The 25,628-nt window shown below is 45.1% G+C and overlaps 1 protein-coding gene across 1 annotated transcript in view; it reads right to left on the bottom strand.

The window, feature by feature from the left end:
• The window catches only part of LOC135050078 (myeloperoxidase-like), a 59,679-nt gene extending 46,651 nt beyond the window's left edge, over positions 1-13,028 (bottom strand). The window contains exons 1-2 of the mRNA XM_063956217.1: positions 12,941-13,028; positions 1,110-1,203 (exon numbers count right to left, since the gene is read on the bottom strand). Coding sequence (XP_063812287.1) covers positions 1,110-1,203; positions 12,941-13,016 — 170 coding nt within the window. The 5' untranslated portion in view covers positions 13,017-13,028. The remainder of the gene's footprint in view (positions 1-1,109; positions 1,204-12,940) is intronic.
• Between the last annotated feature and the right edge of the window lie 12,600 nt (positions 13,029-25,628).

Here is a 25,628-nt window from a genome sequence, read left to right as displayed (position 1 = left end):
TGCAGTGCTGTGCGCTACCTTGGTGAAAACTGATGTCTTCTGCCGCCGATTTTCCGGACCTCTTCTTGCTTCTGGCTCTGTAAGGGGGCCGGCGGCGCGGCTCTTGGACCAGACTCCGAGGCTGGGCCTGTGTTCGGTCCCTCTGGAGCTAATGGTGTCCAGTAGCCTAAGAAGCCCAAGCTGGCTGCAAGCAGGCAGGTTCGCTTCTTCTCCCCTTAGTCCCTCGATGCAGTGAGCCTGTTGCCAGCAGGTCTCACTGAAAATAAAAAACCTAAAACTAACTTTTTCTAAGAAGCTCAGGAGAGCTCCTAGATTGCACCCTGCTCGGTCGGGCACAAAAATCTAACTGAGGCTTGGAGGAGGGTCATAGGGGGAGGAGCCAGTGCACACCAGATAGTCCTAAAGCTTTCTTTAGATGTGCCCAGTCTCCTGCGGAGCCGCTATTCCCCATGGTCCTTACGGAGTTCCCAGCATCCACTAGGACGTCAGAGAAATATGATTAGAATCATGCAAAGAAGATATTTCAAACATATTCTTTGCATATTTCATATACTTTATACAGTCAAAACTCTGACACAAGCGTAAGTATGACAGGAAAGGCTCTGCCTCACCCCACCGCACGCCACTGCCATTACTATACCAAAGCACTGAATGTAGTGCTTTGTGACTTACTGTAACTTATTTATTTTAGTTAAGGGAGTATGGAAATCTCCGGTGACCATAGTTGTGTATAAAGGTGTGTACACACGGTGAGATTCGGGTTAAACCCCGATTCTCATTATGCGATAGGGACAAGGTCGGTATCGCAAGCCTAGATGACTGTGCTTGCGATACTGACTATAGTATGTCCGATTTTGGCTAAATGTTAATTTTGACTATACTTTTATACTAGATAGTCAAAACTGACTTGCCTGCACAGTCTATCTAGGTTTGCGACCCCGACCCCGTGGGACCGTGCATCGGGATCGCAAGGTGACTTTCACCTTGCGATCTGCACTAACTTTTCTTGCTATTTTGACTATATAGTCAAAATCAGAAGAAAAAATCTTACCATGTGTACACACCTTAAGTCTTGCTGGTCAGGAAGAGTGTACTGTACATAAACTTACACGTCACGTGTGTGTTTGTAGGCAGCATCCACCAGCTTCTTAGCCTCCTGGACTGATGTGAGAATAAGGTTATTGTCCAGCTCTTCAATTCCATCTGGTTTGTTAACATTAAAAGATTAAATGTTACCATATGGTAATTTAGTATCCAAGTTACTTATACTCTACAACAGTGATTTTCAACCTTTTTTAACTCGCGGCACACTAAAATTGCCAAAGTACACCATCAGTCCCCCACGGGAATAAATCACACACAATGGCCCCCACAGTAAAAAAAAAAAAAAACCTCACACATATATTGGCATCCACAGGAAAAAAAAACACATACATTGTCCTCCAAAGTAAAATGAAACACATACATTGGCCTCACCAGAAAAAAACAATTAAATTGCTCCATCATAGAAAAAAACAATCACATTGCTTCCAACATAAATCAATGACATTGCTCCCCACGTAGAGTAATGATGTTGCTCCCCACATAAATCATATTGCTCCCCACAGGAAAAATAAAATAACAAATATTGGCCCCTACCTGTCATCTGTCCTTCCCCCTGTCCCCCAGTGGGGGGGTACTCACAGTGCTATGAGCACTGAGCAGGTGTGGATGTGTACAGGCGGGCATTGTACAGCACCATGCCCCTTATGTAGGAAGGAACCCGCTTGTGTTATCATTTATCACTCAGATAGATCACCCCCAACCTGCAGACCTGCGTAGCTCTGGTATCCTGTTAGTTTCTGCATCTCTGACATGCCACTGTTGGATTGCATATATCTCCTGTGCTGCGCTGGGACCAGGCAGCACAGAGCAGCAGTGAGTGAGTGGGTGGGCGGGAGAGCGAGAATGCGACATACGGTGCGTGACCTATGCGTCACAATAGGTCACGGGCCAACTGTGGCGGAAGAGCAACGCTGGGCGTGCAGGCATATCAGGCTACAAGCTGCTGCGGGACTGTCTAGCGGGCGGCGGGTCTCTGGTGGGCGGTCTGTCTGGCTGGCGGAAGGCGGCGGCGGGCACCTCTGGTTGTGGTGGCACACCTAGCACCTGGTCGCGGCACGGAACACCTGCTGAAAAAGGCTGCTCTACAAACTGACTCTTCACACATTAATATGTCAATTACAAAAGCAAATCCAAAAAGCCACTTTTAGCCAACTGGTGGTGATGTAGAAGCTATATATTTGCTAAATACTATGGCTTGTATATTCTTCTTGCTCATGATTATATGCAAGGCCGGATGAAGGGCCACATGGGCCTGGGCCTGAAAATGTTTTACGATCATACACTGAGAATTGGAGGAGCTTAGTGCTGTGTGGGTGTGGTCAATGACATGTGGGTGCTGTTTACACCCCTACACTATCAGACCCACTGTCTTGCATAAAACTTATACCCCTTTTCCACTAGCTAAAAAAACACGGGTAAATGTACGGGGGCGCGCATTTACCCGTGTTTTTTGCTAGTGAAAAAGGGTCCCTCTGCAAAAACCTGGATCAAGTGACCCGGGAATCCTACCCGGGTAGCTACCTGGGTAGGACACGGGAATGATCCGGGTAGGGTTGCAGTGTAAACGGAAGCCATGTCGATGGCTCCCGTTAACACTGTATGGAAGGGCGGCACTGGGAGATCATGTGATCTCCTAGCGTCGCCCCTGCCGCGTCACTGGAGTGTCAACAACCCGGCAATATGCCGGGTTGGGTGAGTGCAGTGGGAAAGGGGGCTCTGATGCGGGTCGCAGCCAAGTAGTTCCCATGTCAGGCTCCCGGCTGTGACCCGCATCAGTAGTGGAAAAGGGGTATTAAAAATTTTAAAAAATAAGAATTTTGGGAGAGAACTAGAAAATAAGAATTTACTCACCGGTAATTCTATTTCTCGTAGTCCGTAGTGGATGCTGGGGACTCCGTCAGGACCATGGGGAATAGCGGCTCCGCAGGAGACAGGGCACAAAATTTAAAAGTTTGACCACTAGGTGGTGTGCACTGGCTCCTCCCCCTATGACCCTCCTCCAAGCCTCAGTTAGGATACTGTGCCCGGACGAGCGTACACAATAAGGAAGGATTTTGAATCCCGGGTAAGACTCATACCAGCCACACCAATCACACCGTACAACTTGTGATCTGAACCCAGTTAACAGTATGATAAACGTAGGAGCCTCTGAAAAGATGGCTCACAACAATAAACAACCCGATTTTTTTGTAACAATAACTATGTACAAGTATTGCAGACAATCCGCACTTGGGATGGGCTCTCAGCATCCACTACGGACTACGAGAAATAGAATTACCGGTGAGTAAATTCTTATTTTCTCTGACGTCCTAGTGGATGCTGGGGACTCCGTCAGGACCATGGGGATTATACCAAAGCTCCCAAACGGGCGGGAGAGTGCGGATGACTCTGCAGCACCGAATGAGAGAACTCCAGGTCCTCCTTAGCCAGGGTATCAAATTTGTAGAATTTTACAAACGTGTTCTCCCCTGACCACGTAGCTGCTCGGCAGAGTTGTAATGCCGAGACCCCTCGGGCAGCCGCCCAAGATGAGCCCACCTTCCTTGTGGAGTGGGCATTGACAGATTTAGGCTGTGGCAGGCCTGCCACAGAATGTGCCAGTTGAATTGTGCTACAAATCCAACAAGCAATCGTCTGCTTAGAAGCAGGAGCACCCAGCTTGTTGGGTGCATACAGTATAAACAGCGAGTCAGATTTTCTGACTCCAGCCGTCCTTGAAATATATATTTTCAATGCTCTGACAACGTCCAGCAACTTGGAATCCTCCAAATCGCTAGTAGCCGCAGGCACCACAATAGGCTGGTTCAGGTGAAACGCTGATACCACCTTAGGCAGAAAATGAGGACGCGTCCTCAATTCTGCCCTGTCCGAATGGAAAATCAAATATGGGCTTTTATACGATAAAGCCGCCAATTCTGATACTCTCCTGGCTGAAGCCAGGGCCAGTAGCATGGTTACTTTCCATGTAAGATATTTCAAATCCACCGATTTGAGTGGCTCAAACCAATGGGATTTGAGAAAATCCAAAACTACATTGAGATCCCACGGTGTCACTGGGGGCACAACCGGGGGCTGTATATGCAGTACTCCTTTTACAAAAGTCTGGACTTCAGGAACTGACGCCAATTCTTTCTGGAAGAAAATCGACAGGGCCGAAATTTGAACCTTAATGGACCCTAATTTGAGGCCCATAGATAATCCTGTTTGCAGGAAATGTAGGAATCGACCCAGTTGAAATTCCTCCGTCGGGGCCTTCCTGGCCTCACACCACGCAACATATTTTCTCCAAATGCGGTGATAATGTTGTGCAGTCACCTCCTTCCTGGCTTTGACCAGGGTAGGGATGACCTCTTCCGGAATGCCTTTTTCCCTTAGGATCCGGCGTTCAACCGCCATGCCGTCAAACGCAGCCGCGGTAAGTCTTGGAATAGACACGGTCCCTGCTGAAGCAGATCCCTTCTTAGAGGTAGAGGCCACGGATCTTCCGTGAGCATCTCCTGAAGTTCCGGGTACCAAGTCCTTCTTGGCCAGTCCGGAGCCACTAGTATCGTTCTTACTCCCCTTTGCCGTATAATTCTCAGTACCTTGGGTATGAGAGGCAGAGGAGGGAACACATACACTGACTGGTACACCCATGGTGTTACCAGAGCGTCCACAGCTATTGCCTGAGGGTCTCTTGACCTGGCGCAATGCCTGTCCAGTTTTTTGTTGAGGCGGGACGCCATCATGTCCACCATTGGTCTTTCCCAATGGACCACAATCATGTGGAAGACTTCTGGATGAAGTCCCCACTCTCCCGGGTGAAGATCGTGTCTGCTGAGGAAGTCTGCTTCCCAGTTGTCCACTCCGGGGATGAACACTGCTGACAGTGCTATCACATGATTTTCCGCCCAGCGAAGAATCCTTGCAGCTTCTGCCATTGCCCTCCTGCTTCTTATGCCGCCCTGTCTGTTTACGTGGGCGACTGCCGTGATGTTGTCCGACTGGATCAACACCGGCTGACCCTGAAGCAGAGGTTTTGCCAGGCTTAGAGCATTGTAGATTGCTCTTAGTTCCAGTATATTTATGTGAAGAGACGTTTCCAGGCTTGACCACACGCCCTGGAAGTTTCTTCCCTGTGTGACCGCTCCCCAGCCTCTCAGGCTGGCATCCGTGGTCACTAGGACCCAGTTCTGTATGCCGAATCTGCGGCCCTCTAACAGATGAGCACTCTGCAACCACCATAGCAGAGACACCCTTGTCCTTGTCGACAATTTTATCCGCTGATGCATCTGCAGATGCGATCCGGACCATTTGTCCAGCAGATCCCACTGAAAAATTCGTGCATGGAATCTGCCGAATGGAATCGCTTCGTAAGAAGCCACCATTTTTCCCAGGACTCTTGTGCATTGATGCACAGACACTTTCCCTGGTTTTAGGAGGTTCCTGACGAGTTCGGATAACTCCCTGGCTTTCTCCTCCGGAAGAAATACCTTTTTCTGAACAGTGTCCAGAATCATCCCTAGGAACAGCAGACGTGTCGTCGGGATCAGTTGGGATTTTGGAAAATTCAGAATCCACCCGTGCTGTTGGAGCACTACTTGTGTTAGTGCTACTCCGACCTCCAGCTGTTCTCTGGATCTTGCCCTTATCAGGAGATCGTCCAAGTAAGGGATAATTAATACGCCTTTTCTTCGAAGAAGTATCATCATTTCGGCCATTACCTTGGTAAAGACCCGGGGTGCCGTGGACAATCCAAACGGCAGCGTCTGAAACTGATAATGACAGTTTTGTACCACGAACCTGAGGTACCCTTGGTGTGAAGGGCAAATTGGGACATGAAGGTAAGCATCCTTGATGTCCAAGGACACCATAAAATCCCCTTCTTCCAGATTCGCTATCACTGCTCTGAGTGACTCCATCTTGAACTTGAATTTTTGTATGTACAGGTTCAGAGATTTCAGATTTAGAATAGGTCTTACCGAGCCGTCCGGCTTCGGTACCACAAATAGCGTGGAGTAATACCCCTTTCCCTGTTGTAGAAGGGGTACTTTGACTATCACCTGCTGAGAATACAGCTTGTGAATGGCTTCCAATACCGTCGCCCTGTCGGAGGGAGACGTTGGCAAAGCAGACTTTAGGAACCGGCGAGGGGGAGACTTCTCGAATTCCAACCTGTAACCCTGAGATACTACCTGCAGGATCCAGGGGTCCACCTGCGAGTGAGCCCACTGTGCGCGGAAATTCTTGAGGCGGCCCCCCACCGCCCCTGAGTCCGCTTGTAAGGTCCCAGCGTCATGCTGAGGCCTTTGCAGAAGCCGTGAAGGACTTCTGCTCCTGGGAAGGGGCTGCTTGCTGCAGTCTCTTACCCTTTCCTTTGCCTCGGGGCAAATATGAATGTCCTTTTGCTCGCTTGTTCTTATAGGAACGAAAGGACTGCGGCTGAAAAGACTGCGTCTTTTTCTGCTGGGAGGGGACTTGAGGTAAAAAGGTGGACTTCCCGGCTGTTGCCGTGGCTACCAAATCCGATAGACCGACCCCAAATTATTCCTCCCCTTTATACGGCAATACTTCCATATGCCGTTTGGAATCCGCATCGCCTGACCACTGTCGTGTCCATAGACTTCTTCTGGCAGATATGGACATCGCACTTACTCTTGATGCCAGAGTACAAATATCTCTCTGTGCATCTCGCATATAAAGAAATGCATCCTTTAACTGCTCTATAGTCAATAAAATACTGTCCCTATCCAGGGTATCAATATTTTCAGTCAGGGAATCCGACCAAGCCACCCCAGCACTGCACATCCAGGCTGAGGCGATTGCTGGTCGCAGTATAACACCAGTATGTGTGTATATACTTTTTAGAGTATTTTCCAGCCTCCTATCAGCTGGATCCTTGAGGGCGGCCGTATCAGGAGACGGTAACGCCACTTGTTTGGATAAACGTGTGAGCGCCTTGTCCACCCTAGGGGGTGTTTCCCAGCGCGCCCTAACCTCTGGCGGGAAAGGGTATAACGCCAATAACTTCTTTGAAATTAGCAGTTTTTTATCAGGGGTAACCCACGCTTCATCACACACGTCATTCAATTCCTCTGATTCAGGAAAAACTACAGGTAGATTTTTTTTTTACACCCCACATAATACCCCTTTTTGTGGTACTTGCAGTATCAGAGATATGCAAAGCCTCCTTCATTGCCGTGATCATATAACGTGTGGCCCTACTGGAAAATACCTGAATAAATGTGTTTAGGGAGTAGTCCTTACTGGCGCCAAGCAGCTTAGATGCAGCAGATTTCAAATAAATGTCACCACATTTAGCTATACATACAAAAAACTGAATTTTGAAAACTGTAATACATCACAAGCGCTAAAAAACATTAGTGCAACATCACCAGAACGTTCCTTTTACGTTGGATGGGATGTTCTCTTTATCTGATGTTCTCCTTTGGTTCAGACCATTTAGGTATAGAGACTCCAACAGAGATAATATGGAATAAAACAGACGTAATAAAACCAATGTGTAGTAAGTCTTGTGAAAAAACAAGGTAAGTATTAGTGCCTTTTGAGAGGCTTTTTATTCTTCTAGAAGACTATACAGAATCCAAAGCGTACCCCACTCACACTTTAAGCGGGGATATATAAGCACATCAAGGTTTCTTTCATAGGGATGGTGGCTTCTACCGTTTTTTATACACCCAGTGTGGATCTCAAGGGGTTCAACCAAGCAAAGCACATGTAACAATGGGATAAAAATGGCAAAGAGGAATTTTGGAAAACCACTTGCACAGAGGTAGATAAAAAATGCAAAGATATAAAGAAAATAAAAATCCAGATAGTGGCAAGCTACTCACACTCCTGCTGTCAAACCCCCTTCCTCCATTTTTGTTGTGGGAGTTGCAAATTTTTTTTGGGGGGGAACAATGGAGAACTACTAGACCCAAGCAGGAAATACCATTCCCTATTTGGAACCTTAAAGATACCTTTACGGGAGTCATCTAGTATCTCAAACTGTGAGTTGGGGTACGCCATATTCGATAAATCATTTGTTTATCTTAAGGAGAGAAAGATACCTTGATGGGTTTTCCACCTTCCTTTTGAGTGTGAGTGTTGGGGTACGCATCTGTATTGCTCATCACACCTTTGATTGGTTGTATTGCTTTAGACTCACACCGGGTGTAACACAAGTGGCAAAAGTCTGTATTCTAAAAGAAACCTTGATGTGCCTTATTGGTTGTTTTTTGCCATTTCTTTCATGTTATCCTGTTTGGAGTTGTCGTGGGTTGATCTGTGATTTGAAATACACTACATCAGGACCGCCACTTCCACTCTAAGAAGAAAAAGATACCTTGATAGGCTTCACATCTGCCCTCCTAGTGTGAGTGTTGGGGTACGTATCAACTTCTGACCTCTAAATAATTCACAGCTTTGCTTGGTTGAACCCCTTGAGATCCCCACTGGGTGTATAAAAAACGGTAGAAGCCACCATCCCTATGAAAGAAACCTTGATGTGCTTATATATCCCCGCTTAAAGTGTGAGTGGGGTACGCTTTGGATTCTGTATAGTCTTCTAGAAGAATAAAAAGCCTCTCAAAAGGCACTAATACTTACCTTGTTTTTTCACAAGACTTACTACACATTGGTTTTATTACGTCTGTTTTATTCCATATTATCCCTACTGGAAAATACGTTCGTTTCTTCACCGTCGACACTAGATTCGGTGTCCGTGTCTGGGTCTGTGTCGACCGACTGAGGCAAAGGGCGTTTTACAGCCCCTGACGGTGTTTGAGACGCCTGTACAGGTACTAACTGGTTTGCCGGCCGTCTCATTTCGTCAACCGACTTTTGCAGCGTGCTGACATTATCACGTAATTCCATAAACAAAGCCATCCATTCACCATTACCGGCAATTGCTCCGCCTCCACACCAACATCGTCCTCATACATGTCGACACACACGTACCGACACACAGCAGACACACAGGGAATGCTCTGATAGAAGACAGGACCCCACTAGCCCTTTGGGGAGACAGAGGGAGAGTTTGCCAGCACACACCAAAGCGCTATAATTATATAGGAACAACCTTATATAAGTGTTGTTTCCTTATAGCTGCTTAAATATATATAATATCGCCAAAAAATGCCACCCCTCTCTGTTTTTTACCCTGTTTCTGTAGTGCAGTGCAGGGGAGAGCCTGGGAGCCTTCCTAGCAGCGGAGCTGTGTAGGAAAATGGCGCTGTGTGCTGAGGAGATAGGCCCCGCCCCCAATTCCGGCGGGCTCTTCTCCCGGTTTTTCTGAGACCTGGCAGGGGTGAAATACATCCATATAGCCTCAGGGACTATATGTGATGTATTCTTTTTAGCCAGAAAGGTATTAACATTGCTGCCCAGGGCGCCCCCCCCCAGCGCCCTGCACCCTCAGTGACCGCTGGTGTGAAGTGTGCCTGAGCGCAATGGCGCACAGCTGCAGTGCTGTGCGCTACCTCATGAAGACTGAAAAGCCTTCAGCCACCGGTTTCTGGACCTCTTCTTACTTCGGCATCTGCAAGGGGGTCGGCGGCGCGGCTCCGGTGACCCATCCAGGCTGTACCTGTGATCGTCCCTCTGGAGCTAGTGTCCAGTAGCCTAAGAAGCAAATCCATCCTGCACGCAGGTGAGTTCACTTCTTCTCCCCTAAGTCCCTCGTTGCAGTGAGCCTGTTGCCAGCAGGACTCACTGAAAATAAGAAAACTATCAAAACTTTTACTCTAAGCAGCTCTTTATGAGAGCCACCTAGATTGCACCCTGCTCGGACGGGCACAAAAACCTAACTGAGGCTTGGAGGAGGGTCATAGGGGGAGGAGCCAGTGCACACCACCTAGTGGTCAAACTTTTAAATTTTGTGCCCTGTCTCCTGCGGAGCCGCTATTCCCCATGGTCCTGACGGAGTCCCCAGCATCCACTAGGACGTCAGAGAAATACAGTTTTATTCCTTATGATTTATGGCCGATTGTGTGGTCAGCTAGGCAGCTTATCATCATCATACTGATATGATGATGGGGCTATTTTTATATGGAGACCTGGAGCTTTAGCTCCATCCGTCCCATTATTAATTTGACCCTGGGCACTATCCTCTTAGCTTTTGGGGGTCTTGCTCTCAAACAACAAAAGATATGGTGTCCAGTCTGCTGGGTGGCAGCTGATGGACAGCTGGCTGGGTAGCGGGGGGTTCTATCTGCAGGTGCTGGAGGTGAGGGGTACAGAAAGAAGAGCAGGCAGCTATAGTTAGTGACAACTGTCTGTGTAGAGGGGCCGGACTGTGGGAGAGATGTAAACTACCATTAAATGAATAACAAATTCAAATGGTAGTTTACAATAAATTAATATTTTATTTTTTACACTTATATAAACCTACACAATTAATTACATACAGTAAACATGTTTTCATATGAAGTACAAAATAGTTACAACTATAACAGACTCTCCTGCCCTTGTGCTGCTGCACAGTGCCTAGAAACATGATGTCATAGTAACTACTCTCAGCTACTGGCTGGCACAATGGCGTAGTGTCTGCGTCAGGGTGGCGAGTGCTGTGGTTTTATATTTTGTGTGTATATTGCGGGGTTAATCTATAGTTAACTCTTATTAACTGACCACTAGCTTTCTCATGCACCCCTATGTAGACTCAATTATCTTGAACCTGTCTCAGCTGTTTCTTAGTAATCTATTAGCCAGTGTCAGGTGACTAGTGTACCTTTAAAAGCCATAGGATGTGTGGCAGGTGCACATTAAACCTAACAGGCATATGATGTGTGAGACAGTTGCCAGGTTTTAAGACTCTGTAATAATGTAGGACCTGCATGAAGGTGGGGTACCTTGGCAATCGGTTTGCAGGCTTCTGTGCATTGGGCAATTCACTAACTAAACCCCCATCATTTATTTATTGATGTTGTGAGGATAAATGAGCTTGCTATGGTGAGTGCAGGGTTTTCTGTTTGTATGTATTTGAGTGATGTGGTCATGGGCTGCATGCACCCCAACCTATCAGTGGTAAGTGCATTTGTGTACCCCGCTTCTGGGATGGCGAGTGCCGAAGTTATGTGCACTCCACCCTATGAGCGGTAAGTGCACATGTGTGCCCCGCTTCTGGGGTGGCGAGTGCTGTGGTTTTATATTTTGTGTATGTGCGTGTATATATATATATATATATATATATATATATATATATATATATATATATATTTTTTTTTTTATTTTCTTCCGGCCCACACAAGACTTAGACCTTGATAATTCTGCCCAGTTGGGATTTTGAGTTTTGACAGGCCTGTTTTACAACAAACTAAATAGGAAAATATCAATCTAGAAATAGCATATTACAAAAAGTCAAGAGGGGATGAAGTAAAGATACAGATGTAGCCACACTCATCTATGTCGCGATGCATACGCACCTGCGCATGCATCGCATCATAATGTCATCTCGCTGCACTGCGACTGGCCACAGCGGGAGTGCGCACCATAGCTTTCAATGGGTGTGCGTGCGTGCGCTTGTGCATAAAGATGCGGGCACACTTGCCGCGATGCATACAACGATGAGCGTGGCTACATCTGTACCTTGGTGATGAAGTCCTACTGAGTGACTAATAAAGGTATTAGAACAATCTGAACTGGTGGATTGGGAAAAGGTAGGTGTGTGTGTGTGAGGGGGTGGGGTGGGGGTGGGGGGCAGAGAAAGGTGGGAAGGGAAGGAGAGTGGGGAAGTGTGAGTAATGGGAAAGAGATGGTAGGTGTGGGAGACTTTTGGCAGAAGCTGCATGAAGAAAAAACACTATAAATTACTAGTGTGAGCCTCATAATAAGAGATCCTAATGAATCTGTACGTGCATTTATGCAGGTAGCTGGTGATATGCTCTAAGTGGTAGTTGTGCCAGATTGCATTATGAAAATTAGCATAAGAAGGGGGATCTGCTGTCTTCCAGAAAACTGAAATGGTGCAATTAGCCACCATGAGGATGTGCCAAATAAGTGCTTGAGAAGTTCTATTACATTCAAGAATGGGCCGTGGTAGGATGAAGTATAAGATGCAGAGTAGGAGTGAAATGCCCACAAGAGAATTAAATGGTGTACCATATCCCAAAAGCACTTAATTTTAGGGCAGAGACACCAAATATGAGCAAAGATGCCCTCCAACATCTATCGGACGTCTGGGGAAATATAGTTCGAAGACGGGTGGGAACGAGATATCATCGATATAAGTGTTTATACAGTAAGTGTTTTCCGAAAACTAACACATATAGTCTCTCCAAGGTCTTATGGATGATGCCCAATATTCCCAATGTGTCCCCTTCATACCTGGGCACCCAGTTCTCATGGTGGCCCTGACTACTTAAATTAGCGGTAACCATGAAAAATGCCTGCACTTATAATTATTGAACAGTTAACATAAAGACTACTTTTTTTTTTAGGGTGAATGGGGATTCACCCAATTCAATAGCAGGACCGTTTTTTCGTTTTTGCTCCTGCGCCAGTGAAAATTCGGGCTGTTTTGGCAGATTTTGAGGCATTTTTCACCAATGTTTTCCCAAAAAATAAGTGAAAAGGCATTAGTGAAAATTCATTAAAAACGGGTGAAAACGGCCCGCAATTGAATACGCAGGGGGTGAATTCGATAGCTCCGAAATTGTCGGAGCTAATTGAATATCCCCCATAATCTCTTACAATTTTATCTATTCCCAAGCTTTGATAAATATCCCCCCAAAATATTAAAATAATAATAAGATAGTAATATCATTATATATGTACTGTATATATATATGGATATATTTAAAAATAATGAAAATAAGCATATAAACTGCATATGCAATGAAGGTTTTTAGATTACCGTAAAAGGAAGATGAACCAATCTGCAGCGATCCAAGAATCAGGAAAAGACAAATACTGATGCGCAATGAAGCCATAGTCTAGTTCCTAGGATGACATTAGTTTTCTACATTACTATTTGTTAATGATGCTAACAAAGAAACAGAATACAAAGACTGTAACTAATGACACTAAACACAGCAGGTCTCACCTCATCTGTCTTGGATGTCAGCTCCTAACAGTTGGCTGACCTTATAAAGGATGAAATCAAAGGGAATGGGAGTGTCATGATAACCTCTAGGAGGAAGTAATATAATGAGAGGTTGCTGTAAGATTGTTGCAGAAATAGTAAAAAGTCTTTTAGGCAATGATAATGCAGTCAACCATTACAGAACACTCGGCAAGTTTGACAAGATCCTTGTATACAAAAGACAAGAACTATGCACAGATAGATAGATGGAGCACAGCTTAATGTAAATATATGAAGTCACAATTTTTGTGACACAAAAGTATTTGCACAATGTACTATTGGAAGAGACGTAAAGATGTATTTACTCCCTTCCTGTATTCTTCTATTTGTGCTTATTTCTCTCATTCTATTACAGGTTGAGTATCCCTTATCCAAAATGCTTGGGACCAGAAGTATTTTGGATATCGGATTTTTCCGTATTTTGGAATAATTGAATACCATAATGATATATCATGGCGATGGGACCTAAATCTAAGCACAGAATGCATTTATGTTTCATATACACCTTATACACACAGCCTGAAGATAATTTTAGCCAATATTTTTTATAACTTTGTGCATTAAACAAAGTGTATCTACATTCACACAATTCATTTATGTTTCATATACACCTTATACACACAGCCTGAAGGTCATTTAATACAATATTTTTAATAACTGTGTATATTAAACAAAGTTTGTGTACATTGAGCCATCAAAAAACAAAAGTTTCACTATCTCATTCTCACTCAAAAAGTCCGTATTTCGGAATATTCCGTATTTCGGAATTTGGATATGGGATACTCAACCTGTATTTCAGATCTTTAAACAATAATTAAGACAGTATATAATATAAGACAAAAGACAACTTGAGCAAACACAAAATACAGATAAATGATCATTTCATTTATTGAAGTAATAAAGTTTCACCCATGTCAAAAATGTATTGCCATCTAAGCTTAATAACGTCTTTGCCACCTTTAGCAGCAACATCTGCAATCAAACGCTTCCAATAACTGGAGATCCATTTTTCACATCACTGGGGAGGGATTCTGGCCCACACTTCTTTGCAGAATTTCCATCACTCATCCATCAACATTTGAGGGTTTTCAAGCATGAGCTGTTTAAGGTCCTGCAACAGCATCTCTATTGGATTCAAGTCAGGTCTTTAACTAGACCACTCCAAAACCTTAATTTTGTTTCTTCTGAGCCACTCTCGTGCTTCAGATTGATGCCTTGCTGCATAACCAGTGCTGAAAGTAGGGTGGTACGGTGTGGTATGGAGTACCATTAAGAAATATGGTCACCACTGGCGCCGCAGAATCTCTGTCCTCAATGAGCCTGCAACTCCTGGCAATGAGCAAGAAACACCTGACAACGAACATGTAACATCTGGCAATGAGCACGTAGGGTGGTAGGGAATACTAGAGGCATTACGTGTGTAAGCGACACTGCAGGGGGCATTATGTGTGTAAGTGACACTAGTGGGGCATTATTCGTGTAAGCAGCACAGCAGGGTGCATTGTGTGTGTAAACGGTACCACAGGGGGCATTATGCATGTAAGCAGCACTGCAGGGAGCATTATGCGTGTAAAAGGCACTACAGGGAGCATAATGCATATAAGCGGCACTAAATCGCCATGGGGGAGTGCAAAATGTATAATTACGCCACTGCATGTATAGCATTACCCGGAAGTGCTGGCAACGCCAAGGGAAGATGCAAGCAAATAGAAGCTTTACTATGGGGCATAATTTGTAAGGGGAATTTTTGTGTGTGGGACATAAAATGGTGTCAGTAACATTACGGTGTGTGGTATGATACGTAATAGGCATTACGGTGTGTGGCATAATGTGTAATGGGCATTACGGTGTCTGGCATATGTAATGGGCATTACAGTTTGTGGCATAATGTGTAAGGGGCATTACGGTGTGTGGCATAATGTGGCCATGTCCCTATTGTCATGTTGCCACTCCCCTAGTTTTGTGTGACCACTAACTCTCATGCCACGTGACCATTTTTACTATCAGCACCACTAAGAAAAAAATTCTACCTGCACCACTGTGCATAACCCAATTGTGCGTAAGCATATTCTTTTCAGAATTTTTTGGTATGGAGCAAAAATCAAGATCCATCATTACGTATGGCAAGTTGCCCAGGTCCTGAAGCAGCAAAGCATCCCACTACCACCACGTTTAACTGTTGGTATGTTCTTATTGTTAAATGCTGTGTTAGCTTTACACCAGATGTAACGAGAATCATGACTTCCATTTTTGACTCATAAGTTCACAGAACATCAGTCCAAAAGGCTGTTGGTGTTATCAAGGTGTCTTTTTGGCTAATGTTAGTTTAATTTTTATGTTCCTCTTGGTTAGCAGTGGTTTTTGCCTTGCAACTCTCACATGGATACCATTTATTATGGTGGAATCATGAATGCTGACACTGAGGCACACAAGGCCTGTAATTCCTTAGATGTTTGTCTGGGATCCTTTGTGACTTCCGGGATGACTAGTTGATGAGCTCTTGGAGGAATCTGGGTAATGTGGTCACTCCTGAGAAGATTCCATGGTTTTTTTCCCCCATTTAGCAATAATAGCTATCACTGTGGTCGATGGAGTCACTGAGCCTTAGAAATGACTTGTAACTCTTTCCAGACTGATAATTCAATAACTTTCTCATCTATTTTTGAATTAATTTTAATTACGGCATGCCATGCTGCTTGTTGAGACCTTTAAGCCACCTTATCATTGCTGGAAAGGTTAAATTTAAGTGTTGCCTAGATTCAACAGGGCTGGCAGTAATCAAGCCTGATTTTGTCAAGTCTAATTAAATCCAATTATCAATTAATTTCTGTTCATTGGTCGAATGAGTAAAGAAGTGTGCAATTACTATTTCACACAAAAGGCAGTTAAGCTAGGTACACACTATACAATTATTGGGTCGATTTGCCAATAATTGGGACATCGGCCTCATTTATTGTACCGGCCTCATTTATTGTACCGGCCCCATTTATTGTATAGTGTGTATGAACGATTATGTTGGCGTTTCGACGATAATTCGGAAAAATCTTGCAAACACACCCGAACGATTGATTTTCCGATCAATTGGCCCAGACCAAAAATATCTGCCACAATCTCCAGATCTTGAGCAGTGTGTGTGCGTTCTCTATAACCTGCCCATATTTCCTATGTTTTCCTCTCACTACATCATCCTCCTTGTGGGCGGATATATGCAAATAAAGTGTGATGAGGCAGAAAATTGGTAACTTTAAAAAAAAAAAAAAATCTTTAAGCTCAGATATTGTTGCCTACAATTTCCCGAAAAATCGTCTGATTGTCGGGCAGACCCAAAAAATCTGCCAGTGTGTACCTGGCTTTAGTCTTGGATAACTTTTTTCCTTCAATAAACGAAATGAACATTTAAAAACTGTTTGTGTTTACTGAGGTGGTATTTGTCTGGTATGCAATTTTGTTTAAAGATCTAAAAGGATTAAGTGCGACAAATATGCAAACATAAAAGAAATGTTTTCACGACACTGTAATACCTATTTAGAATTTAACAAAGTGCAAATTTAAGCCCATTAACATGTTACAAGAGGTAATTACACATACTCTGTTTAGTGATTAACCTCTCTTCGTTTTCTAAGCTTACAGTGGCATTCGCACAGAAAAAAAATATGGGCATTTAAAGCGATTTTTGCCCAATGGTCATTTACAAGCTATCCAATTAAAGGCCACTTTTTCCATGCAAAACAATTACCCCTATTTGCCCAAAAACACATATGGTCCGTAAAGTCCACGGACCTACTGTATGTGTTTTAGCAGCAGCTGTCGCAGCAAAAATGGTTACTTATCGGGGAAATGGTTTTGCCTACCTGAGGAGCTCCTCCGCTGTGGCTCTGGACAATAGCAACAATTGGGACTTCCAGCCTATAACTGGAAAATCAACTCACTCAAGTTGGACTCCTTTGCTGTTTGGACCATCAACAATTGGGCCTCATAACACCATCACGGAACTGGTAATCACTACCATAGCAGCAGTGGACTACTAATCTTCTACTATTACAAACTAAGCTCATTTTCTTTTTACATTAGCAATAATAATAAGATTTTACTTACCGATAAATCTATTTCTCGTAGTCCGTAGTGGATGCTGGGACTCCGTCAGGACCATGGGGAATAGCGGCTCCGCAGGAGACAGGGCACAAAATTTAAAAGTTTGACCACTAGGTGGTGTGTACTGGCTCCTCCCCCTATGACCCTCCTCCAAGCCTCAGTTAGGATACTGTGCCCGGACGAGCGTACACAATAAGGAAGGATTTTGAATCCCGGGTAAGACTCATACCAGCCACACCAATCACACCGTACAACTTGTGATCTGAACCCAGTTAACAGTATTACAAAACGTAGGAGCCTCTGAACAGACGGCTCACAACAATAACAACCCGATTTTTTTGTAACAATAACTATGTACAAGTATTGCAGACAATCCGCACTTGGGATGGGCGCCCAGCATCCACTACGGACTACGAGAAATAGATTTATCGGTAAGTAAAATCTTATTTTCTCTGACGTCCTAGTGGATGCTGGGACTCCGTCAGGACCATGGGGATTATACCAAAGCTCCCAAACGGGCGGGAGAGTGCGGATGACTCTGCAGCACCGAATGAGAGAACTCCAGGTCCTCCTTAGCCAGGGTATCAAATTTGTAGAATTTTACAAACGTGTTCTCCCCTGACCACGTAGCTGCTCGGCAGAGTTGTAATGCCGAGACCCCTCGGGCAGCCGCCCAAGATGAGCCCACCTTCCTTGTGGAATGGGCCTTGACAGATTTAGGCTGTGGCAGGCCTGCCACAGAATGTGCAAGTTGAATTGTGCTACAAATCCAACGAGCAATCGTCTGCTTAGAAGCAGGAGCACCCAGCTTGTTGGGTGCATACAGTATAAACAGCGAGTCAGATTTTCTGACTCCAGCCGTCCTTGAAATATATATTTTCAATGCTCTGACAACGTCCAGCAACTTGGAATCCTCCAAATCGCTAGTAGCCGCAGGCACCACAATAGGCTGGTTCAGGTGAAACGCTGAAACCACCTTAGGCAGAAAGTGAGGACGCGTCCGCAGTTCTGCCCTGTCCGAATGGAAAATCAGATATGGGCTTTTATACGATAAAGCCGCCAATTCTGACACTCTCCTGGCTGAAGCCAGGGCCAGTAGCATGGTTACTTTCCATGTAAGATATTTCAAATCCACCGATTTGAGTGGCTCAAACCAAATGGGATTTGAGAAAATCCAAAACTACATTAAGATCCCACGGTGCCACTGGGGGCACAACCGGGGGCTGTATATGTAGTACTCCTTTTACAAAAGTCTGGACTTCAGGAACTGAAGCCAATTCTTTCTGGAAGAAAATCGACAGGGCCGAAATTTGAACCTTAATGGACCCTAATTTGAGGCCCATAGACAATCCTGTTTGCAGGAAATGTAGGAATCGACCCAGTTGAAATTCCTCCGTCGGGGCCTTCCTGGCCTCACACCACGCAACATATTTTCTCCAAATGCGGTGATAATGTTGTGCAGTCACCTCCTTCCTGGCTTTTACCAGGGTAGGGATGACCTCTTCCGGAATGCCTTTTTCCCTTAGGATTCGGCGTTCAACCGCCATGCCGTCAAACGCAGCCGCGGTAAGTCTTGGAATAGACACGGTCCCTGCTGAAGCAGGTCCCGTCTTAGAGGTAGAGGCCACGGATCTTCCGTGAGCATCTCCTGAAGTTCCGGGTACCAAGTTCTTCTTGGCCAATCCGGAGCCACGAGTATCGTTCTTACTCCCCTTTGCCGTATAATTCTCAGTACTTTTGGTATGAGAGGCAGAGGAGGAAACACATACACTGACTGGTACACCCATGGTGTTACCAGAGCGTCTACAGCTATTGCCTGAGGGTCTCTTGACCTGGCGCAATACCTGTCCAGTTTTTTGTTGAGGCGGGACGCCATCATGTCCACCATTGGTCTTTCCCAATGGACCACAATCATGTGGAAGACTTCTGGATGAAGTCCCCACTCTCCCGGGTGCAGATCGTGTCTGCTGAGGAAGTCTGCTTCCCAGTTGTCCACTCCCGGGATGAACACAGCTGACAGTGCTAACACATGATTTTCTGCCCAGCGGAGAATCCTTGCAGCTTCTGCCATTGCCCTCCTGCTTCTTGTGCCGCCCTGTCTGTTTACGTGGGCGACTGCCGTGATGTTGTCCGACTGAATCAACACCGGCTGACCCTGAAGCAGAGGTTTTGCCAGACTTAGAGCATTGTAGATTGCTCTTAGCTCCAGTATATTTATGTGAAGAGACGTCTCCAGGCTTGACCACACGCCCTGGAAGTTTCTTCCCTGTGTGACCGCTCCCCAGCCTCTCAGGCTGGCATCCGTGGTCACTAGGACCCAGTTCTGTATGCCGAATCTGCGGCCCTCTAACAGATGAGCACTCTGCAACCACCATAGCAGAGACACTCTTGTCCTTGTGGACAATTTTATCCGCTGATGCATCTGCAGATGCGATCCGGACCATTTGTCCAGCAGATCCCACTGAAAAGTTCGTGCATGGAATCTGCCGAATGGAATCGCTTCGTAAGAAGCTACCATTTTTCCCAGGACTCTTGTGCATTGATGCACAGATACTTTTCCTGGTTTTAGGAGGTTCCTGACTAGATCGGATAACTCCCTGGCTTTCTCCTCCGGAAGAAATACCTTTTTCTGAACAGTGTCCAGAATCATCCCTAGGAACAACAGACGTGTCGTCGGGATCAGTTGGGATTTTGGAAAATTCAGAATCCACCCGTGTTGTTGGAGCACTACTTGGGTTAGTGCTACTCCGACCTCCAGCTGTTCTCTGGATCTTGCCCTTATCAGGAGATCGTCCAAGTAAGGGATAATTAAGACGCCTTCTCTTCGAAGAAGGATCATCATTTCGGCCATTACCTTGGTAAAGACCCGGGGTGCCGTGGACAATCCAAACGGCAGCGTCTGAAACGGATAATGACAGTTTTGGACCACTAACCTGAGGTACCCTTGGTGTAGATGGGGTACCTTGACTATCACCTGCTGAGAATACAGCTTGTGAATGGCCTCCAATACCGTCGCCCTGTCGGAGGGAGACGTTGGCAAAGCAGACTTTAGGAAACGGCGAGGAGGGGACTTCTCGAATTCCAACCTGTAACCCTGAGATACTACCTGCAGGATCCAGGGGTCCACCTGCGAGTGAGCCCACTGTGCGCTGAAATGTTTGAGGCGACCCCCCACCGCCCCCGAGTCTGCTTGTAAGGTCCCAGCGTCATTCTGACGCCTTTGTAGAAGCCGGGGAGGGCTTCTGCTCCTGGGAAGGAGCTGCTTGTTGCAGTCTCTTACCCTTTCCTTTGCCTCGGGGCAAATAGGAATGTCCTTTTGCTCGTTTGTTCTTATAGGAACGAAAGGACTGCGGCTGAAAAGCCTGCGGCTTTTTCTGCTGGGAGGTGACCTGGGGTAAAAAGGTGGATTTTCCGGCCGTTGCCGTGGCCACCAGATCCGATAGACCGACCCCAAATAATTCCTCCCCCTTATACGGCAATACTTCCATATGTCGTTTGGAATCCGCATCACCTGACCACTGGCGCGTCCATAAACTTCTTCTGGCAGATATGGACATCGCACTTACTCTTGATGCCAGAGTACAAATATCTCTCTGTGCATCTCGCATATAAAGAAATGCATCCTTTAACTGCTCTATAGTCAGTAAAATACTGTCCCTATCCAGGGTATCAATATTTTCAGACAGTGACTCCGACCAAGCCACGCCAGCACTGCACATCCAGGCTGAGGCGATTGCTGGTCTCAGTATAACACCCGTATGTGTGTATATACTTTTTAATGTATTCTCCAGCCTCCTATCAGCTGGATCCTTGAGGGCGGCCGTATCAGGAGACGGTAACGCCACTTGCTTTGATAAGCGTGTGAGCGCCTTATCCACCCTAGGAGGTGTTTCCCAGCGCGCCCTAACCTCTGGCGGGAAAGGGTATAATGCCAATAACTTCTTTGAAATTAGCAGTTTTCTATCTGGGGTAACCCACGCTTCATCACACACTTCATTCAGTTCCTCTGATTCAGGAAAAACTATCGGTAGTTTTTTCACACCCCACATAATACCCCTTTTTGTGGTACTTGCAGTATCAGAGATATGCAAAGCCTCCTTCATTGCCGTGATCATATAACGTGTGGCCCTACTGGAAAATACGTTTGTTTCTTCACCGTCGACACTGGATTCAGTGTCAGTGTCTGGGTCTGTGTCGACCGACTGAGGTAAAGGGCGTTTTACAGCCCCTGACGGTGTCTGAGACGCCTGGACAGGTACTAACTGGTTTGCCGGCTGTCTCATGTCGTCAACCGACTTTTGTAGCGTGCTGACACTATCCCGTAATTCCATAAACAAAGCCATCCATTCTGGTGTCGACTCCCTAGGGGGTGACATCACCATTACAGGCAATTGCTCCGCCTCCACGCCAACATCGTCCTCATACATGTCGACACACACGTACCGACACACAGCATACACACAGGGAATGCTCTGATAGAAGACAGGACCCCACTAGCCCTTTGGGGAGACAGAGGGAGAGTTTGCCAGCACACACCCAAGCGCTATAAATATATATAGGGACAACCTTAATAAGTGTGTTCCCTTTATAGCAGCTCAAATATTATAAATATCGCCAATAAGTGCCCCCCCTCTCTGTTTTTACCCTGTTTCTGTAGTGCAGTGCAGGGGAGAGTCCTGGGAGCCTTCCTCGCAGCGGAGCTGGGCAGGAAAATGGCGCTGTGTGCTGAGAATAGGCCCCGCCCCCTTTTCGGCGGGCTTCTTCTCCCGGTTTTTTTGGAACCTGGCAGGGGTTAAATACATCCATATAGCCCCAGGGACTATATGTGATATATTTTAGCCAGAATAGGTATATTACATTGCTGCCCAGGGCGCCCCCCCCAGCGCCCTGCACCCTCAGTGACCGCTGGTGTGAAGTGTGCGGAGAGCAATGGCGCACAGCTGCAGTGCTGTGCGCTACCTCATGAAGACTGAGACGTCTTCTGCCGCCGGTTTCTGGACCTCTTCTCTATTCGGCATCTGCAAGGGGGTCGGCGGCGCGGCTCCGGTGACCCATCCAGGCTGTACCTGTGATCGTCCCTCTGGAGCTAGTGTCCAGTAGCCTAAGAAGCAAATCCATCCTGCACGCAGGTGAGTTCACTTCTTCTCCCCTAAGTCCCTCGTTGCAGTGAGCCTGTTGCCAGCAGGACTCACTGAAAATAAAAAACCTAACAAACTTTTTCTAAGCAGCTCTTTAGGAGAGCCACCTAGATTGCACCCTGCTCGGACGGGCACAAAAACCTAACTGAGGCTTGGAGGAGGGTCATAGGGGTAGGAGCCAGTACACACCACCTAGTGGTCAAACTTTTACATTTTGTGCCCTGTCTCCTGCGGAGCAGCTATTCCCCATGGTCCTGACGGAGTCCCAGCATCCACTAGGACGTCAGAGAAAATGGAATTCATTTCAAAATGGGATCTTAAATGGATGACTCTGTTCCCATATTGTACCTGAACCCTTTCCCATGTCACCATGTGCGTCCACATATACCGTAGGCTCCTTATATTCTGTGAGCCCATATAATATTTAACACCCTCTATGGCCATATATTGCCCCACACCCCTCCTTTGTCAACCTGTTTTTTATACAGGTAAAAGCAAAAGCAAAAGTTAATAAAAAAGTTTTTATATATATATATATATATATATATATATATATATATATACACACACACACACACACACACACACACACACACACACACAGTATAAAAGCTTTTTTTAACTGTATAATACTAACTTTAGCAAAAATATCCCCAAAATGGTTGAGTTTTGTTCATTATTAAATAGTTTCAATAATAGCCATTTAAATCTTATTCACTATCTTTTTATTAACAGATCTGCAGATTTGTTGAAAAATTCTACTGAATTGAGTTTAAATAGTAATTATTTACATCATCTGAAAATATTCTGGGGCGCATTTTTAAAAACAAATTGGGAGCATTATTGAAAAAAATATTAGCCAGTTAAGTGGTTAAAAGCGCCCTCAGTTTAAAAGTAATGAAAAACAACTTAAATGGACGTTTACATTTTTAACTAACATTTTATTTATTTATTTAAAATGTATTTAAAACATGCAGAAGTAGGTAGACACTGCCCACCCATTTATGTGATATCACAAGTTAGAGAGACGTTAGCTGGTCTGATGCAAAAGTTGGTTACGTGTTGGGTACCGAGGAAATTGGTCTGCTGATTGGCCAGTATTAGTCCCATTTGTACAGCTAGTATTTTAGTGGAAGAAAAAAGTGATTATACATATGTCTAAAATATTGTGTTCTATATGATTTGTATGCATTGCAATTAAATAACTGTGTGTGGACTTCCAGCAATTCTTATTATTTTTGTTATTTATTACCAGTTATTTATATAGCACACACATACAGTATTCCGCAGCATTTTACAGAGAAGTTTTGCCCATTCACATCAGTCCCTGCCCCAGTGGCGCATACAGCCTATGGGCCTAATTCAGACTTGATCGTAGATGTGCAAGAAAACACACATCTACGATCAATTTCTTTGACATGCGGGGGGATGCCCAGCACAGGGCAAGTCCTCCCCGCATGCCGGATCCAGTGTCCCCCCCAGACATGCAAGATGCTTTTGCATGTTTCGAGTAGCCCTCTACCTGCGCAGCCTAGCTAGTAAGGCAGATGGCTACCCACCATGTTAAAGGTCGCAGTGGCTGCGTGTGACATCACTCAGCCGCCGCGGCCTGCCACTCCAACGGTCCAGGTACACCTCCATTGTCAGGACCGCGCCCCTAAAACAGAGCATTGATGCCCACAAAACGCTGCGTCGACGCCCCGTTCCTGGACCCCTCCATGTCTTAAACTGCATTCTGAAGAGAACAGAGTTTAGGACCTTACACATGACCATACCGTCGTATGTGCAGAAATCACTTCATATCGATTTTTGCACATGAACGTCATGGTCTGAATCGGCCCCTAATTTCCCTATCACAAGTACACATACGCACTAGGGTTAATTTTTGTCTGGTGCCAATTAACCTACAAGTAATTTTTTCAGATTGTGGGAGGAAACCGGAGTACCCAGAGGAAACCCATGCAAATACTAGGAGAACATACAAACTCCACACAGTTAGCGCCTTGGTGGGATTCGAAGCTACAACCTCGGTGCTGTGAGGCAGTAATGCTAACCATTATACCGTCCATATAGAGTCATCACCCTACTGCAGTGCCACTCACACAGCTTATGTGCGCACTAACACACTGCCCTGTCCCACTCACACAGTGGTGGAACTTACACCCTACAAACTGCAGTTGTAACAACTTTCTGGATAACAGACACTTTAAAGTGTGTGGTCTCTGATGAAAATTCCCCAAGCTATTTATTTTAATAATCATTTGAATTGTAACATGTAGAAATTAATGTAGACATAAAAGAGCCATTTTTACTCTCCATAAAAACCTAATGTTTACTCCAGTATGGACATATGGGGTCCAAATAGAATTCCTAGAGATGACTAGTTGTAACTCTAACTAAGATGTTGACACTGACAGGGTTAGGAGATAAAGGTCAGTTTTCTTTCAACAGAAGTAGTCACTTTCTAATCTAATATTAAGGATAGGGGAACTATCATTGCACTGGTTGACTAATGCCAATGTTTTTGAAGAAGCATTATAACAAAAAGGAACTTAAAGCAAACCTCAAGGGTAACAGCACTTGTTATCTCAAATGTGTTATGCAAGTGTGATTTTAGAAATGTAGAGAGGAGGAACACAACCAGCGAGATTAGAGATTACATTAATTTACAAGGAACTACGCTTACATAAATGGCTGTAAAGATATACTGTGCGTTTGGTAACATTATAATTAAGGATTGCTAATCTCATTAACGATAACATCTCCATGTACTGTTAAAGGGATCTGTCCCTTAATATCCCAAGCAGAATTGTTTATTCTGACTGTGCTTGGATAAAACAGCTACGTGTGTGTGTGTGTGTGTGTGTGTGGTCACCTGTTAACCACCAAAGGATGCCCTTTCATATTTTAGTAAACTTTTTTCTTGTTTTTATAAAAAGCTCTTTTAAAGGCAAGATTCCCTCACGTTGCTCTTTTAAGCTATGGTGTCCCTTTTTATTTAAACATCAAAAAAACAAGCTGTCCCATTCTTCATACACAAACACCTCCCGTTTTTTTTGTTCATCTATTTATATACACATTTATATGAGAGGGCCTCTGTTTATAATCTTTTCTATATAGCCATATTCCTATCCTTTTACTTGGACTTTATTTTGCTTTTGAATTGGACTATGTTATCTAGTGATCCCCTGATAATGGGATGTCAGTGCAGGAAAGCACCTACTAAAAAC

Source organism: Pseudophryne corroboree, chromosome 2, assembly GCF_028390025.1.
Source record: "Pseudophryne corroboree isolate aPseCor3 chromosome 2, aPseCor3.hap2, whole genome shotgun sequence".
In the NCBI taxonomy this organism is placed as follows: domain Eukaryota; kingdom Metazoa; phylum Chordata; class Amphibia; order Anura; family Myobatrachidae; genus Pseudophryne; species Pseudophryne corroboree.
Note: the sequence above shows the minus strand (reverse complement) of the source record. Positions and strands in the feature narration are given on the sequence as shown.